Consider the following 19,741-nt stretch of genomic DNA (forward strand, 5'->3'; position numbering starts at 1 on the left):
ACACATGGTATACACTCCGGCTGGGATCCCTAGCGGCGCCGCAAAAAACTAACATGTCAGTTTTCTGTGGCTGCTATTCAATGAATAGACGCTGTTCAATGACGCAGAAAACCCTGTCAATTCACACAATGGAGCGCGCGGTTCCGGCCACACGCTCCATTGTGTGCATCTGGGAATTGAGCGTCACTAAAGATCATCCATGATCTTTTCTAACACCGGCCTTTCCGTGACCCGGCTGGGTCTTACAAAGTGTGAACATAGCCTTTGAGTAAAATCTTCATCCTCACAAAAATGACATGTTGATCTCAAAGGATATATATCTTCTGTCAAAAGATCATATTGGTAAAGATGTATTTATTTTAGAGCCTGTCTATTGCTAGAGTAAATTATGTGATTTTGCTTATTAACCTGAAAGTATACCTGTCATTTGTTAAAACTTTTAACATGTTATAGAGAGATGTCAAAATTTTTGATTGATACAGTTCTAAGTGTTCAGACCCGTACCAATCAGGAGAACGTTGCAGCACGTCTTCCCCTCTGCTCTGTTTAAGAAAAAAAGAATCGCACTCCATAGACTTACGTTATGAGCCCACTCTTTTTTTTCTGATACAGAGTGTGAGCGTGTCCTCTCCCGCTCATTCTCCTGATTGGTACTGGTCTGCACACTCAGACCTGGACTGACCAAATCTTTTGTCTCTATGACAGGTACCCTTTTAAATGAAACTTATTTTTGTAGCATTGATTTCTGAACTATTTCTAAATATTTTCTATAATATCCTGTGGAGTGCTCTTGATAAGAGATCAGACAATTCCCAGTAGGTTTGGAAACAATTACACAATACATATAATACTTGAACATACTGGCTGGCTACAGATTGACCACAAACTACATTTACAATATACCGATACAAATATGTCAACACATTTTACGTCTATAACTACATTTAAAACACAAGTAACAAATAAAAAGACACACTAAAGCATAACTTGGTGACAGCAAACACTACATTGATCAATAAAACCAGCAACAACATGTTCTTTCGTTATATGTCAGAGCCAGTTTTATTAGATTTTTGAACAATTGTAAATTCATGGTACATCAACCACATTTACTTCTTTTAACCATAGTAAGATTTCTCCATTGTTATAACTGATTCACTTTTTTGGGACTTCAATGCAATAACCGTTGTGATGATGTAGTCAAAATTAGCCACAGGGCTCTACCACAGATCACTAGTAGAACTGCCCTTACTGGACTGATACCAGGTATCAGGTATGGAAACCACATGAAAGGGATCTTTTAAGAACTACACTCTAGTATTTTTTAGAAGTCTTGACCAATTCTACTGGAAAAAAAAGTATTCGCCCCATGCAAAAAAAGATTTTTAATTTTTTTTTAAAGTGGTACTGCAGTGTAATAATACAGTGTGAGTATTGCTATATATCTTACCTTTTGCTGCTTCTTTTGGGGCTGCCTTGTCAGCTGGTTTTGCCCCCGGTTTCCCAGCTGGTTTTGCAGGTCCTTTTTTAATTGCTGAGAAAAAAAAAAGGTTGAAAATTTCAATTTCATTACTAGGTAATTAGTATGTTTTTTTTTTTTTTACTTTTCCACAGTTCTTATACAGCTTACATGTTTTTAAAGGAGAAGTCTGGCGAAAATTTTTATTAAAGTATTGTATTGCCCCCCAAAAGTTATACAAATCACCAATATACAATTATTATGGAAAATGATTATAAAGTGCTTATTTCCCTGCACTTACTACTGCATCAAGGCTTCACTTCCTGGATAAAATGGTGACGTCACGACCCGACTCCCAGAGCTGTGCGGGCTGTGGCTGCTGGAGAGGATGATGGCAGGGGGATGCTCAGTGTCCCTCCAGTGCCCTGTGGCCCTCAGTGTCCCCCTGCCATCATCCTCTCCAGCAGCCACAGCCCGCCCAGCTCTGGGAGTCAGGTCGTGACATCACCATTTTATCCAGGAAGTGAAGCCTTGAGGTAGTAGTAAGTACAGGGAAGAAAGCACTTTATGTGCATTTCCTGTAATAATCGTATATTGGTGATTTGTATAACATTTGGGGGCGCAGTACAATGCTTTAATAACATTTTTTACCGGACTTCTCCTTTAATATACAAATGATCTCATAATGATTTCGAATTTTGAATCAATGGGAATCCATAAGCAGGGGATACTACAAAGAAGACTATGTTACCACTCCAGTATGCCATTTTTATGCAATAACCTCATTACTATGCTAATTAAGCAGTTTGGTGCACTTATGGCAGTACTTTACCTCTTAGTGCACCGTTACGTCTTTAAGTGTGCAAATAGGTAAAATATTGCCCCTAGTGCACAAACAGCTTACTTAGCACAATAAAATTGTCTTTGTAAAATCCCCTGTAAGAATTAGAAACTATAAATGCTTTTCCTTCCATAGGAGGGATACTTTGATCTTCCGAAGGTACTTGTATACAGGTAGACTATGGGCAGACCTTTTTTAATCTCCCTTTTAGCCTAAAACGTTGTTTATCACAGGCAAAATGAATCTCAAACTTTTTAGATTTTTTTTTTGCATTTTTAACATTTTTTTTTTAAATTCTTTATTTTTACATTTAAAAAACAACAACAAAATACACACGTTTACAGTTAACGCCCATCCAAGTAAGATCAATAAATACATCAATACATTCGGGCATAACAAGTATATAACAGGGCCCCGAGGGACTTCATAGATAAATTATACAATTTATACCATTATCACCCTACCCCTTCCCCCCTCCCGACCAACCCTCCCCAGCGAGCCAGCGGGGGTGGGGGGGAATTAACATTTTTAATACGTTTTCAGATTTTTTTTCTTAAGCAAATTATAAAAATAAATGCCTTGTAATACCTAATCCGAGACCGTTAATATTTACTACTTTCTCCTGAGAGAACTGCAAGTCATTCACTATAAAAAGATACAGTAAAAGTGTGAATCTGTTTTATTGCATGCGGACAGGTGACGGAGTCTCTAAACCCCCTAGAAATCCCTCTGATCACTGGCAGAGAAGGAGAGAAAATTCTAATCAAAGCTGTCAAGATACAGCTCAGCAGTGGCGGGATGAAAGACTCCTCTAACAGATGCTTGCACTAATAGATGGTTCAATGAACAATCCAGGCCACTCCTTGTTCTTGCTATAGTCATATATATATATATATATATATATATATATATATATATATATATTTTTTTTTAATATATATACAGTGGTACCTTGGTTTAAGAGTAACTTGGTTTAAGAGTGTTTTGGTTTAAGAGCTCACAGTTTTTCAAAATTGTAACTTGGTTTAAGAGCATTGCTTTGGTTTAAGAGCTCCCTGTGCTGGGTGGGAGCGCAAGTGGAGGAGGGGCATGGTCTGCATAGTGGAGTCTACAGTACTGTACTCTGACTCAGGAAGTCTCCCTCACCTTCCAAATCATAGCAGATCCACCTCAGGCTGGGGCTCACATCAGGGGACAGGACTGTGGGGGTAATCTCTCTATAGCTGTAACCCCTCTCTCCATGGACAGAGAGTGCTGCATCTATGTGCCCACATATGTCCTGCTCATTTCTTCATGCTCCCTGCAGTCTGTCAGCCCTTGTGTGTTTCCCATCCTCCCCATTACTGTACAGTAACTTATAATATCACATATTCTGCTGCTTCTGAATCTTTGTTTCATCTGTTTTACATGTTATTCAGAATAATAAATAATTATTTTTGGGGTGCGGAACCAATTGTCTGCATTTCTATGATTTCCTTTGGGAAAATTTGCTTTGGTTTAAGAGTAGATTTGTATTACAAGCACAGTCCCGGAACGAATTATACTCGTAATCCAAGGCACCACTGTATATATATATATATATATAAAAAATATTTTATTTTTTATTTTTTTATATCTCGGAAAGTCTTTAGATAGATAGATATTGCATTCGGAAAGTATTCAGACCAGGGTTTGATTAGCCCCCAAGAGTACCTGAAGATCCTTTGGTGGGCTTTTAGTATGGCACAATAAAATACCCCTAATATAGGGCCCTAAGGGTCTAGCAACAAACAACAAAAAACAACAACAACTTCATTTGGAGTCTTTTAAACCTCTCACCATATGGCCTATTAAACCTTGGATGTGTGATTATTACTTGGACATACTTAAAGTAGGATGGCTCATTGTCTTTTCCCCAACCCTGGCCAGTCTCTTTAGCATGATGCTGCCCCCACCATGCTTCACTGTAGGGATGGTATTGGGCAGTTGATGAGCAGTGTCTAGATTCCTCCACACTGATGGTTAGAATTAAGGCCAAAAAGTTCAATTGAGGCAAAAAAAAGTTTCCTGGACTTGATCCATCTTTTCCAGGTACCCGGAATGGAGTTCAATGGTAGCAGGCTGATAGACCAACTGCTGAACTAATTAGGCACTTTGCAAAGTCCGGGCAGCTTTCACATGACTTTTACTGAAGAGAGGCTTTTTTCTAACCACTCTTCTATAAAGCTTCTATAAAGCTCCAGATTAGTGGAGGCTAAAATGGTCTTCTGAAAGTTTCTCCCATCTGTACACAGAATCTTTGAAGCTTTGAAGTAACTATTGGATTGGTCACCTTTCTGCCCAGATTACTTAGTTTGGTGGGATGGCCCAGTGAGAGTCCTGGTTGTTGCAAACTTCTTCCATTTAAGAATTATGAAGGACACAGTGCTCTAAGTTAAGCAGAAATGTTTCTTTACCCGTCTCCAAATCTGTGCTCAACACAATCCTTTCTCTGTACTCTACAGGCAGTTCCTTCCTCCTCATGTTGCACTTCACTCACACAGGTCACACAAGGTTCCAAGGTTTATCACTCTTGTGTTTTAATAAATAGTTTTTTTTTTCCATTTTGGAACCTTGTGTTTTGGAGTGGAGTGAAATGAAAGAGCTGGTTCCTGGCGAGGACATCACAGGAGAATCTGCAGTCTGATAATTTTATATATATATATATATATATATATATATATATATATATATACACATTGTGGAGAGTTGTGCCTTACCTTTGCACAATTACCAAAAGTGAGCATTTCCATCACGCTTTTGTGTACCCACCATGCTTTCAGAGCAGCCTGCACCATTGGAGCGCTTTCTTTTTGTTTCCTTTCCTCCTCATGGCTTGGTGTTTACTCTGATATACATTTTCAGCTGTGAGATCTTATATAGTCAGGGCTGTGTCTTCCCAAATCCTGTCCAATCCACTGAATTTAATACAGGTGACTCCAATCAAGGTGCAGAAACATCTCAGGGATGATCAAGTGAAATGGGAGGAGCCAGAGCTGAATCAGAAGTGTCGTAGCAAAGGGGGTGAATACCTATGTCCAAATAAAATTTTAGTCGTTCCTTTAGTAAAAAGAATTTGTAAGAATTTTTGAAATTCTGTTTTCACAGTGTTATCATTGGATAGTGAGTGCAGATTAATAGGGGGAAAACGTGATACTTTCTAGGGGGGTGTCTAGCACAACATAACAAAATGTGAAAAAAAGTAAAAAGGATGAGAAGACTTATCGAATGCATTGGAGCTGCTTCGTTCTAAAAACTGTAACCAGCTATACTTAAAGACTCATTTAGACTTACTTCACACTAATTTCAGGAATTCTACTTTCCTATTTTTTTCATATTAGTAAGAGAGGAAACGGTTGGGAAATGCTTCCTTTATATTTTGTACTTTTGATTAAACAAGACATATCTGGCAACAGATTATTATAGTGTTTTTTTTGTTTTTTTTTACCATGGATGACAGATATGGTTGTCTGTTTTATATGATTGCTTGTGCCATAATAATTAGGTTAGATGTTGGACCAAGCGAGTCAATGAAAAGCTGTGATCACTTTGATTATTGTTATGGTTAAATGGCCTTTTATGGCAAAACGAATAGTTTTTTTAAAGTGAGGAAATTGATTGATTTTTTGCTTATGATAGATTGATGGACAATAGGTGCACGCATGTCAGTATTTTTTAGTACCCAATACTGCATCTATGTACCCAATGTACTCTACTACAGTAGAAAATATCATGTCTTGTTTTCTGGGTGTTGATGCATCTTCATCTGCACTAAAGGGGTTATACAGCGCTACAAAACCACAGTCACTTTCTTCCAGAGACAGCGCCACTCTTGTCTCCAGTTCAGGTGTGGTTTGCAATTAAGCTCCATTCACTTCAATAAAACTGAGTTACAAAACCTGCACCCAAACTGGAGACAAGAGTCGTGTTGTCTCTGGAAGAAAGTGGCCATTTTTTTGTAGCACTGGATAACCCCTTTAATCACTGAGAGCTATTGTAATGCAAATAATTTCCGGAATAATAGCTCTTATGCAGTATTGGCTATTGCTGAACCCTCACATGAGGAGACATGTTAACTGCTCTTACTTCTAATACATGATCTCACTTCCAATAAGATACCCACTCTACCTCATACCCCTTCATAGCATGTTTTAAATAAGCCCTGGCATGCTTGTGGAGCACTCAGGTTCCAAGCGCTTTACATACAGAGAAGAAGATAGAGTTCCCTACACGTCCCCTCATGGTTCCTTATTTCTGCTCTCTGAGATACCCAAGACCAGAGGCAGCTGTTGGTGTTGCTGTACGCCCAGGCCGGTACAGAGTTGAGCAGCTGAGCCTAGACTGAACCATGTCCCGCATGCTTATCATATCTAAGCCACTACAGATTAAGAGTGGAAGGCTGTTATGTTTAGAGGGAAACAAAACCTTTCATCCAGTTGCAGAAGATAATCCGCTATAGTCCCATGTTTTCCTCAGTATCTTTACATTAGGTTCTCTGTTTTTTGTTTTTCTTTTGTAGAGGATTTTTCTGAAGCTTCCACATATGCACATAAAACGTAGGTCTCTAATCAGAAGATGATGCTCTAGTCAATGTCTGACTATTATTACATTGTAATGTTGATAGTTTTAGTATTCTATATCCATAATCCTTCCTTCTAGTCCATGTTAAAAGCATGAACGGGTAATATGTTCTAGGATGTGTCTTGGATGTGGGGGGTATGTAGAGGAGGTAACAGTTCTTCTCCTTCCAGGATAAGATGCCAACAATACATTGCCTTCAAAGATGAGGTGTCAACAATACATTGCCTTGTTTTAGGATTTAGATAGATAAACTCAATCTTCATTGTGGGTGCAGAAAGCCTAGCTACACCAAAAACCTTGGAAATATAAGAAGCCTTCAATAGAGGACTCTGAAATAATACAAATATCAACCATCACAACTTATCTATACCATCTATTACACCAAAAAATAGCTGTTTCGACTAGTAAGTTAACTCTGCACTTTACATCAAGAATCATGCCAAGGCATGGTTAATGTCCACAAATATCCTAAAAAGTCCAAGCAGCTAGCAGTTAAAGGCAGTAGTATAGTTAGGCTTTTCATCACTCGGAGCAGCCAAGATCCAACTTGCTGCTGTAACTCTGTATCTTATGACTCTGCCAAAAAGTACTTGGCACCTTTCTCAGCCCCAGTATCTGAAGCACATGTGTCACCGGACCCCACATTCTATCCAGGTATACCCCTGGCCACCACCACTGTTCCTCTTTCATCTCCAGACTAAACTCAGATTCCCTACAAATTGATAGGAAACAGTTCTGTGGGACTTTATCACTACCCAATAAAAACCTGGATAGCAATGATCAGTGGTGTCTACCCCAAGACAGAATCATCAACAAATCCATGAAGATTAGAAGATTCACTAATATTAATATAGTATATATACAGTATGATTGTTGCCTTGCAGCCTTGTAGGTATGGCTTCAGTACCAGTGGGATCTACAGTTGTCCATATAGATTACATGGAGACCAGTCAAAAAATTTAACCCTAAACTTCAGATTATGATTATTTTCATCTTGGCACGGAAGAAAGTTTATGGTCTATGGGAGCCTTCAGCAGAATAGGAATGTGAAGAATGTAATATGAGTCATATTCCACCCTATCAAGTCATGAGAGGGAGTCTCACATGGCAAATACTTATCCAGTCTACTGGCCACTAATTAAAGAACCCACCCTGATTACTTCTACTCCATAAGTGAGCCCCCTCCGTTTTGGCTTTAGCTTGACCTTATGGTCCCCTTCTCTTATTGCTGCCTTTCTGGGTCCTTGCCTAATTGGGATAGAGAGAACTGTGCAACAGTCTGTTTATTATCTGTGCAACCAAGATATACTTAGCTCTTGGCTTTGGCTAATACATTAACTAATCAGCAAATGTTCCTAGATATGTAGTTACTTGAGTTTTCATTAAAACCAATCAAGTTTTGTCAGACTTGAGAAAAATGACGTAAAATAGCGTTTTCCTAAAATCGCTGTGTGAAATGACCCCATAAATTGTGAACTTTTCATACTAATTTTATGTCATTAATACTAAACATAATGTGTTGACATTAACCTGCCACCATCATCTAGTCTTCACTGTCTACAGAGAGCAGGTTAGTAGCATCTTAAATGAGTGATCTCTTGTACTATAAAAAGATGTGACATTATACTAAGATTTCTATCACCACACAACACTCTGTCCAATTGTAGAAACAAATTTCCTTTCCTATAGTACACCCATCTCTATGATCAGTTTAGGGAGGAGGTGGGAAGCTGAATGGTCAGTGCTCAGCTTCCTGCTATGCAGGTATTGAAGGGGGTGGGGCATAAAGAGCAGTTTGTTTTGAGAAGAGAGCAGTTTGTGGGAATTGGGGGGCTGTGTGGATAGGAAAGCTGTTAGAGAAGGGAGCTGTCTGTAAGAGGATACATGTCTAAAAGGGACATAAGGAGCATTCCTTACCAACAGAAAGAAATCTTTTAATGGAAAAAGAAGGGCAAAGGGGGGAGGCCTCTGTAGCATGGGGGTGGCGATATGTCGAGCAGGCTGAGTGATATGGGGGAACATTCAAGCAGTGTGTGAGAAGGTGAATGAGAAAGTGGATATGGAACATAAAGGAGACATAGGAAGCACACTGTGTGAGACATGGAAGACCATGAGAGCAGTCTGTGAGAGATGGAGGACCATAAGAGCAGTCTGTGAGAGATGGAGGACCATAAGAGCAGTCTGTGAGATATGGAGGACCATAGGAGAAATCTGTGAGAGATAGAGGATCATAAGAGCAGTCTGTGAGAGATGGAGAACAATAAGAGCAGTGTATGAGACATTGAGGACCATAACAACAGTGTGTGAGAGATGCAGGACCATAAGAGCAATCTGTGAGAGAGAGTAAACCTGGACAGCAAGCTGTGGGAAAGATGGAGAGCCATTGGAGCAGTCTGTGAGGAAGGAGCCAGTCACTTATGAGTGTGCACACACAATAGTGCGCAAAAACAATGACATCTATATTGCTCATATGGCCATACAGTACATACATATGTGTGTGCCATGTGTTGTCTAAGATACAGTATGACTGTTTTCTACTTTATTTCATTGTTTCTTGGCCATAGCTTTTGCTAAAACATAACATGGCTTTAAAGACCTTATATTTACTACAGCAGCTCCTAACAAATCCCAAATACACCTTACTATACTTCCAATAAAGGGCAATGTGCTATACAGATACTTAATGCAATTGATATTATTGTCTATTTAACCTTTATCTATCTTTGGACAACATGTCACCACCAGCATGAAGAAATGAAAGGAGAGTAGAAGCTAAAGGTCATGCCTGGTTGTCCGCACCCCAGTAAATCCCTGCGGTTGTTAGCTTTAATGACCTGTTACATGTCTATTAACACCACCATGCTACAATGGCATGTCTTAGTATCTATCAATAGCATGGGGGGGGGGGGGGTCAGAGAAATTTTTAAAGACTGGTTTACAACGTGTAAGGTTAATTGTTAGGCGGTGGCGAGTGGTGAGGGCATAATTAAGTATACGGGGTGTTAGAATAATGATCTGTTACTATTATATTTGAAGCCAACACTTTTCAATACACCATCAATTAACACAGCCTTGATGGCAATGGTGTGAACAGAATATCCAGATACAGACTATTTCATTTTATATGCTAAAACATGCAAACCCTTTAATAATAAAACTTGATTGTGCCCAAAAAATGTCTTGTTCTATATTTTTATATCAATATTTCAGTTGGCCCCTTATTTTCTTATATGGTTTTCCCTAAGCTGATGGTAGGCATTAGAGATGAACGAATGGCTCATCTAAACAAAGGGAAGCGCTTTGTTTGATCTGCGCTCCGCTCAATAAGCCTGGCCTTTTAGCGCTGCTCTGCTCCCTGATGCTCCACCCCAGGTGTCAGGGAAAAGCTGGATCCAATCCTGGGAAACTAGGAGAAGTTTCCCAGGATTGGATCCATTTTTTCCTGGCATCCTTGTAGGAATGGCTTGGATCGGAGCAGCGTGCAAAGGCCGGCGGCTCGATGACTGGGGTGCAGATCAAACAAAGATCTTTGTTCATCTCTAGTAGGGACAAAAGGGGTTACTGTCTCTTTAAGAAAAACTTTTGCTATATCCCCCAGACATGTCAAAAGTTTGATCACTCCCAGTGCCTGGGCATTTAGATCCCCACTGACCACTAATATAAACTGAAAGAAGGATGTGGTTGAGCAAGTTACTGTGCCGCTCACTGATCTACCCATCATATTACATGTGATGGGTCAGGAGCCATAGACTTACTATAGAACCCAACTGCTGCAGCAAGACAAGTAAAGCAGTGAGTCAGGGAGCGAAGTGCTCATACACGCTCTTCAAGCTCATTCTAATGATTGGTGGGTGTCTGAGCACCCAGACCCCAATTGATTTAAACTTTTAACATGTCTGTGTGACATGTTAAGCGGTTTTAAAGGGACAGTAATACTTTGATAAAAACACACAATTTATTTGATGGCAAGATGCGGAACACTGGTGTTTAAAAGAAGCCTGTTATATTCTGCCTTTGTACTGGATTGCCGTAGCTGGACACGGGCATCAATAGTTGTTTGTAATGTGCTAAGTTATCTTATTTGAAAGAATTTTTCTTTTTGTAAGATTCTAAAGTCAAACTTTGTATTACAGTATTTGGTCTTCCTGGTACAAAAGAGATCTTTATTCCTCATGGTTGATAAAATATATTGTAAAACAGATTTGCATTGCCTACTCATTATTTGGTAATGCTATTTAATTAACCTAACCATAATTATAATAATCAGTAATAGATATCTTCTATATAAATAGAAAGTAAAGTTAGATAAGTAGACATACATATCTTTTTAGGCACATTTTATTGACAATACCAAGTGTCCATCTGAAACACTATGTGGTATGAAAGCATAGTCTCATAAGGAAAGAAGTCCAAGGCTGTGAGGCTACATACCAGTCATCTATAACATTGAGAACATAGGACATACCAATTATAAGCGTCATTTGATATCTCAGTACATAAACACCTAGGTCAATATTTAACCGCTGTGATACTCAGACCTACATATTACTTGCTGAACACTTCACTGCATTATAGATGTGAGTATTACTACACAGTAGGAACATTTAAAGGAAATGTATGAAAAAAAAAGTATTTTTTTGCCCTTGGCCTGTATTGCAGCTTAGCCCCAGTTGGATATAGATTTATGACTATTTTGAGGTTTCCACATCAGTGGTAATATATATATCCTTATTACATGGGGCTGATCTCCTAGATCATTGATCTTGAAAGGGGCCACCACAAGGCTAAACCACCATGTGGGCAAGGCCACATAACTGATTGCCAGATAGTTTTGTGGCCCTTTGCTGCCATTATTCATCAGCTGCACACCCCCTATGACATGGAGTCAAGCAATGTTTTTTTGACAGGTCAATACTATTAGTTGACAAATGAGCATGTTTGACCTATAACCACTATATGTAATAGTGTAATAGGGCTCCTATAGTTTCACAGACAATTGTTAAAACATATGCTTAACATCTTCTATTGACAGGACAGGGATAACTAGCCGGTTGGTCGGGGTCTGATGGCTAAGACACCCACCAATTATGAGAACAGTAGTCAATTGTCCCCCAAGTTAATGGACCTCTTTTCATTTTCTATGGGACTTTCCCCATTGTCTCTATAGGACTTGTTGGGCCCCCATTGATCATCTATCCCTACAGTATTGGGAATAACTTTTCATCAACTTTAATAATTGGAAAGTACAAAACAGCTTTTCATTCAAGTATAAAGAAAATGTGTCAGACGTATCCATTTTCACAGCCATATCAGCACTAGCCAATGTAGGAAATTCTAGAGTCATGCAATAGTGTCAAATTCAAACATCTCATAGAAGTCCGTATATATCACAGAGATAGACTCTGCAACTTCTTTTGGTCGATAAATAAAATGCACTTTTTCTAGTAATCTTAAATCCGGCAATGTGTTTTTCTAGTGTCATCAGTTTCTTCAAATGTCACTCCTCTCCAATCATTTCCAAAAAGAAAGATCAAAACAAATCTAAATAACATCGTGCAGATTTACGACGACCTAATACCACCAAAGGATTTTATTTCTTTCTAAGACTCTTGCCAAGCTGCTTTCAAAACCCTCTGAGTACCCTTTGCACTGTAAAGACTTTTCTTGTGGTGAAAGGAATGCCGGAGACTTCGGATAATGTCATGCGTATCCAATAGCAGACAGGCTAGTAATCAGCCATATGGTTCCCATCAGTTGTAGTACTCCATAGATTATAGGACATACGATATAAACAAAGGTTTCGAGTGATCATTACAAGGACACATTTCCGAGATTGGACTATTTGTCAATTTTCTCAGCTTTGCACTTGCCTCGGCTCTATAATTAGCACTTAATTTAATTTAAAAAATTCCACCAAGAAATACAACAAAAATAGCGAAACAAATAATATTATTTGGCTTAGTACAGATGAACGTTCTGGAAGTATGATTTGGCAGTACTGGGAATGTATGGGGAAGATATATACTAAATATATAAACATGTTTTTCTTTGAAGATGAAAAAAATGTGTGTGCTTGAGGAAAGAGTACCCCACTTCACAACAGGCTATAGCTGGGTGAGCCTTAGTCCCAAATGCAGTAGATATAATTTCGCCCATTATAAATGCTTTAAACTACCAACTAGTACATTATAATATGATGGCAATGAATTTAAAGTTTAACATCTAACTTATGATTCTTCTAGAAGGCCAAAAACTCTGAACTAGGAACACTACTAGGAACACGGACAAAAAGACAAACCAGGTCAGCGCTTATATAACACCATTGACACTAGGCAGGAGCACGTTGCTATGGCTGAAATTGCAGACGCATAAAAACACACAAAAACTGTTAATGGAAAGACATAAGCCCCATTTATATATAAAAATTGCTAAAAGAAAATCTCTGTAGCAATAATTGGGCTCTTGGTATATCATTTGCAAATAGTGTGTACAATGACAGTAAGGTGGCCTCATGCCCGCCATGGACCCTATACTAACTACAGCCTTTCCTCGACTAATAATAAGCCCCCCCCCCAAAAAAAAAAAAATGCAACAGCTCACTGCTAATGGCAAGACATAAACACAATATAGAAATGAACTGATGAACAAGAAATGATCTTGTAGAAAAAAAAGAACAATGTATGTCATATACCACTAGGCACACTACCATAAGTTAGAAAAAATACAAATCCTTGGTGGTGTCCCACATAATGCTAGATTATTCTGCCATCATCCATAGGTCCCCTAATAAACCCAAAACATATCACAGCCCATAGGGGAAACATGTTGGGTCAGTATGATTATGTCAAAGTAAACCAGGCTGTAGCCAGGGCTATCCACCGAGAAGTGGGGCTGACCCTTTCAGGTTGATCAATCTGCTTGAAAGATGAGTGTCTGCAGGGTTGAGTGATAAAAAAAATCTTATTGAAAATTAGGGTAAAAAATATATTTTACATAAAGTTCAGAGATAGAGATACATCCTTTACATGTTGCTTGACAGGTGTAAAAGTGACAATTGTAGGGTTTAGCACTAAAAATTAAAAAAAAGTCAAGAAAAAGTTTCCTTAATGGAGTATATGAACACTGCATATAAAAACTAAAGCAACATTTGTGTCTGCTATTGTATCAGAGTGCCTTGGATTCTCTCTGTTATTTTCCACTGGAATCCATCTAGCTCTGCTTTTCCCGGTAGGTTTAGTTAAGGGTCATATGTTTTACCTCCTTGTACTAGCGAGTAACTTAATTTTTTGGTTACTACTAGAGATGAGCAAATCGGGTTCGGGTTCGTGTCCATCCGAACCCGAACGATCGGTATTTGATTAGCTGGGGCTGCTGAACTTGGATAAAGCTCTAAAGTTGTCTGGAAAACATGGATACAGCCAATGACTATATCCATGATTTCCACATAGCCTTAGGCCTTTATCCAACTTCAGCAGCCACCACTAATCAAATGCCGAAAGTTCGGGTTCGGATCGACTCGAGCATGCTCCAGGTTCGCTCATCTCTAGTTACTACCCTGTATGGCAGATTTGTTGGCTATAGCATTCAATAAACCATTTGCATTGTCTGCCTTAGTATTATATTATCCTACAAACTCAACACAGCAAAAGCACAGAGATAAGTAGCTGGAATACTCTGCCAACTGGCACCTCCTAAATGTTTCTTGGATCTACATTGGCCGATGTTGCCTGATTGCATCCTCCCCAGTGACCTTAGCGTTAGTCACAAGATTGTGTCATCATCTGAAGACTCTAATTATGTGCAACCTTCTCTAATGTCTGATGTAACAATGTCCTCCTTCTCAGAAAACTATTAACGGCTGGACCTCCTGATGATCATTGTACCCAGGTGACATATACTAATGCTAGAAATAAAGGTCTAGGACCCTTTTGCTATGGTATCAGTGTAACCTTCTCTGCGGCGGTTTATAGAGCAAAGGGAACTTCACGTTTCTGGGGCATCAGGGTCTAGATCCTGTTGTGCACTTTCCATTGTTCCAGTAATAGTAGCAACGTTGATATAGACAGGATTGTCCCATGCATATTGGACTTGCATATAAATGGATCCTTACTCATACTAAAGAAAAAACACTGTCTGAGGAGTTTTGAGGGGATAGAGGATTCTGGCAGCTCAGCTAATTGTGTACAGTATGGTTATAGTGGACTCAGAACCAGTGTTGGACTGGCCCATCAGAGGACAGGAGAATCCTCTGGTGGGCCCCCAGCTTTAGAACCTGCACTAACACTGACTGACATGTCGTTTCCCACAGGTTCTTCATTAGTGGGCCCCCAGGATCATTTCCTCTGGTGGGCCCCAGATACCCCAGTCCGACTCTGCTCAGTATAGATAGATGTCTGCCGACAGCTGTTCCATGTATATGGTCATCTTACATTCTACAAATCTTTAGAGGTAAGGGATTGATTGATGCTCCAGACAATGCCCAGGTTAACATCACATTCTCATAATCATTTCATATTTTAGAATTTGTTTTCATTTGCCAAACAAGATTCCTCAATTGAAATCAAGACGTGTGTTACCTATCGTCATGTACCGGAGATTTTTCTACTGATGTCCAACCCCATATACACAAGCAGGATATAGCTTTGTAAACTACATGGGGTCAGCTGTCACCCTGATGAGTAATGCATATGACTTCTACTACAACCTGTCCACACTGACTGCAGCAATATTTTACACTCACAGCAGCACACACAGACTCTAGGAGTAGACTGATTCTGGACCATTGATAGGTACGAGTAAGCATAATACACAGATCTATACAATATAATGCAGACCTGTGATCTATCATCTAGATTACTAGATCATTTTCTTATGGGCCACATATATTATTGCTATGTGAATGTAGAAAATCCAATATAATAAAACAACTGCATTTTAAACTCTTAAAATTGTTAATCATGACTGTAAGATGGATGTGGACGCCATTACAAGTATTTTATTCAATGTAGTAAATAGTATACGCAAAGGTGTAACTATAGCGGTGCAGAGGTAGCAGCTGCATCGGGACCCTGGTGCTTGAGGGGGTACCAAGACACCTATGAGTATTATAAATGGCATATGGTAAATATGTATTGTAGATTTTGCATTACGCCTCTAAGAGAAACTTCATTCCAGTTTTTATACAGATAATAATTCATAGAGCATTTCCATTTATGTTCCCAGCTTTGTCTTGACCCCAGTTCAGCTATGTATGAGTAATGTAAATGAGGGTTCCTTCAAGTGGGGATGTGTCTAGGTTTCCCTGGCTTTCTTTTATTATATTAAAGATGAATTATGTATGCATGGCTACCTCTTCACTGAAGACCCCAGACCTTGTTGTTGGGATCAGTGGGGAGTCCATCTGTTACACCTTCATTGACCTGATCACTAATAGTAACAGCAGTACCCTTACTGGTGTAACTCATATATAGACATGAAAACTAATAAATTCATAGCCCATTGTGAAACATTTAATTTCTACAAGGCATCACCTCCAGCCTCACAGTATATGTGCTATGCTGAGCCTTTTTAAGAATTCCTAATAATTCTTGATTTACAATAGGGATTTTCAGGGATAGTTCCAAAAAGCAGAGCATGTGCAAGTAATTTTTCTATTGATAGATCCTGAATTTTATATAGGAACTGCTGAAAATCTAATGTACATGGCAACAGACCACTTTAGCGTCCACATTGGGGAAAAACAAGTATTGTTTTTAACTAATAACAGATCCTTTATTGTTTACTATTGGAAAAGGCAGCACCTGTACAGAATGTTCTCCCCCTGACGTGCAAATGAGAGTGAAAAAATGGATGCATTTGTGTGCATCCATTTTGATCCGTTTTTCCATTGACTTCCATTAAAAAAAAACCACACAGATCAAAACTGATCGATTCTTTTTTCCGTACACAAAAATTAGGTCAACTACGTTTTTGTGTTTAATTAAAAATAACGGATTCCTTTTGATCCATCTTAGATGCACACAAATGCATCTGTTTTTTCATCCAATTTTTTTTTTCTTCAAAAAACGGATGAGAAAAAAAAGAAAAAAACTGATTGCAAAAACGCAGTGTGAACCCAGCCTGATAGGCTTATTAATTCAAGGATAAGGTACAATGACTGTCCCCAGCTACGCCCAAACAATTGTAAGCAAATTGTTACATAATGTCTATGGTAAGCTTTAGTGATGTGGTAAACACACATACATACAAATTTGTGTATACTAGACCTATCATGTAATAAACCAGAAGAGGCTATACAACAGGTGTATGCAAACTAAGATAGATATATAGATAGATAGATAGATAGATAGATAGATAGATAGATAGATAGATAGATAATAGGCAGATAGATAGATAGATAGATAGATAGGAGATAGATAGATAGATAGATAGATAGATAGATAAATAGATAATAGGTAGATAGGATATAGATAGATAGATAGATAGATAGATAGATAGATAGATAGATAATAGGCAGATAGATAGATAGATAGATAGATAGTAGACAGATGCATAGATAGATTGATGATGGATAATACAGATAAATGCATAGATAGATTGATATAAAGTAAACTCTTTTCTATGTATTTACTATACAGCTTTGTAATACTTTGAGTCTTTGCACAACTTTGTGAATGTTGCTATAAGTGATGATATCATGTATACCCATTAATATAAGTCATAATGGTTTTATAGAGACACAGTGGATTCTATGTTCAGGGGCAGCAGCCTTGTGGGACATTAGCTTTGCTAGACTGGTGCAGGTTATTAGACAATTTGGACAGATGGACACTTTAAAGTTAAGCTTCTCAGTGTTGGACACATTTCTGGGCGACGATGACCTATTTTGTAATATTTATTAGTATAGAAATATTAATTTAATCCATAGGATTGGGTTGTATTTGTAAGGAATGGATGCTGGAGAACCAAGCGTCTGAGAATCCTGGAAAGTATCCCAATGTGAAAACTAAAAGGAGGGATGATCGTTGGACCAAACTCCCAAATGTCTAGAAATGTTAACAAATAAAAACTTATAAACACCAAACATTATGCACAGAAAGAAACCCTTCAGTTAGCATCAGAGATCCAAGACAATCCTACCAGGTTTCGCTGGTTCAGGCATGGTTGTGTCACCCTCTTCTTGGGTCCAGGCACAAACTCCCCTCTTGAGGGCTCAACTTTTCTCTTTAAGGACAGTCTCCACTCTCCGGGGAGACACTGATAAATGTCACCTGACCCCATGAGCTAGTTGCCAAATTCCTAAGTCATTCCATAAACTTCCCTAAACCTCTTGATGGGGAGGATTCATGGCTTGGCCTTAATAGTATCAAACGGTGGAGAGGAGAGGATCTGATTTTCTTTCAAGACTCCCAGATGAACTGAGCAGCTATAAGTATGATCGAGGAACCAGCTGCTCCTACATGTAACCTCACTGAGAGGAGACTGAGAGATAGGAGGGGGATGCAAACCGCAGCTAATAGCTTCTCCGATGGGTCAAAAATATTTAGAACTGTAAATTGTCTCTAAGAAGCTTCTCACTCGAGTGGTTTTAAGAAAATCTTTAATGCTGAGACTTTTTTTGACAGATGCGTAGGACATACATTGCCATTTCTATATGCTGAATTTAAGAGAATAAAACCTTACCTATATATATTACATATATATATATAGCTATATATAGCAGGATATTGTGTCAGTGAAAAGCTAATTTACAGACCTTCAGTGTAGATCTGCACACAGAGGGTTAACTTGAAAATTCTAGACCCCAGTACAAAATCTGTAAGGGCCCTATTACACGGAACGATAATCGGCCGAATCGGCCCTATTCGGGCCATTATTGCTCTGTGTAATAAACACAAGGATCAGCTGATGACAACGATTATCGGATGATCGTTGATATAGGAGCCCTGCAAACCCATCCATGGTCCAGGGCTCCCCTTGCGGTCCGCTTCTCCCCGGATCCCGCGCGCTGCAGCTTCAGAGCGGCCTGTCTTAGCTGACAGGCTGCTCAGCCAATTACTGACCGGAACCGGCGGGGCCAGTGATTGGCTGAGCGGCCTATCAGCTGAGACAGGCCGTTCTGAAGATTCAATGCACGGGATCGGGGAGAAGCGGACCACAAGTAGAGCCCTGGACAATGGACAGGTAATGTGTGCAGTTTAAGCAATGGCTGCAAGGACATCGGTAACATCGGTAACATGTCCATGCAGCAATTGTTAAATGGTTATCGGGCTGTGTAATAGGCCCAGTAAACGAGCGCCATTCTAGCAGATCGATGCTCGTTTACAGTTGTTATCGGGTCGTGTAATAGTACCCTAACAGGTTCCCACAGCTATCATGCAACATTTGCAGTAGTTCTCCTATTAGGCAAAAGGGCAGAAGTGCTACTGCAATCGAAGTACCACCTATAGTTAGGCACCTATCAACAGGTTTACCTATTCTTAGTATTCCACCTGCATAACATAAAAAGTGTATCTGTGACTTTAAAAAACATTTGAGTTGTCTTAAGGCGCTATTATACCAAGTAATTATTGGCTGTATTTGGCTGATTATCGGCTGTTACTGTGTAATAGCTTCTGTTAAAAGGCAACAATGATCTGACATGCACAACAGCGTTTGAACATTGTCTTTCAACATGCTATCTCCTATGGTCTACCCGGACAGGGAGCCCCTCCTGCAGCTCCCTGCCCCCCTGTTCTTAACAGCTCGCTGTTGGCACATGTATTAGTGCCGGCAGCGAGTGGGGAACAAGGAGCCCTGATCTGGCAGGTCGGCCCCTAAAGACCAGCCCGTGTCAAAATTTG

The 19,741-nt window shown here is 39.3% G+C and overlaps 1 protein-coding gene across 1 annotated transcript in view; it reads right to left on the reverse strand.

The window, feature by feature from the left end:
• The window catches only part of LOC138769971 (myosin-binding protein C, fast-type-like), a 69,453-nt gene extending 51,169 nt beyond the window's left edge, over positions 1 to 18,284 (reverse strand). Inside the window, exons 1-2 of the mRNA XM_069948769.1 lie at positions 18,039 to 18,284; positions 1,451 to 1,534 (exon numbers count right to left, since the gene is read on the reverse strand). Of these exons, the coding sequence (XP_069804870.1) occupies positions 1,451 to 1,534; positions 18,039 to 18,060 (106 nt within the window). The 5' untranslated portion in view covers positions 18,061 to 18,284. The remainder of the gene's footprint in view (positions 1 to 1,450; positions 1,535 to 18,038) is intronic.
• Between the last annotated feature and the right edge of the window lie 1,457 nt (positions 18,285 to 19,741).

The sequence above is a fragment of the Dendropsophus ebraccatus genome, chromosome 12 (genome assembly GCF_027789765.1).
Source record: "Dendropsophus ebraccatus isolate aDenEbr1 chromosome 12, aDenEbr1.pat, whole genome shotgun sequence".
In the NCBI taxonomy this organism is placed as follows: domain Eukaryota; kingdom Metazoa; phylum Chordata; class Amphibia; order Anura; family Hylidae; genus Dendropsophus; species Dendropsophus ebraccatus.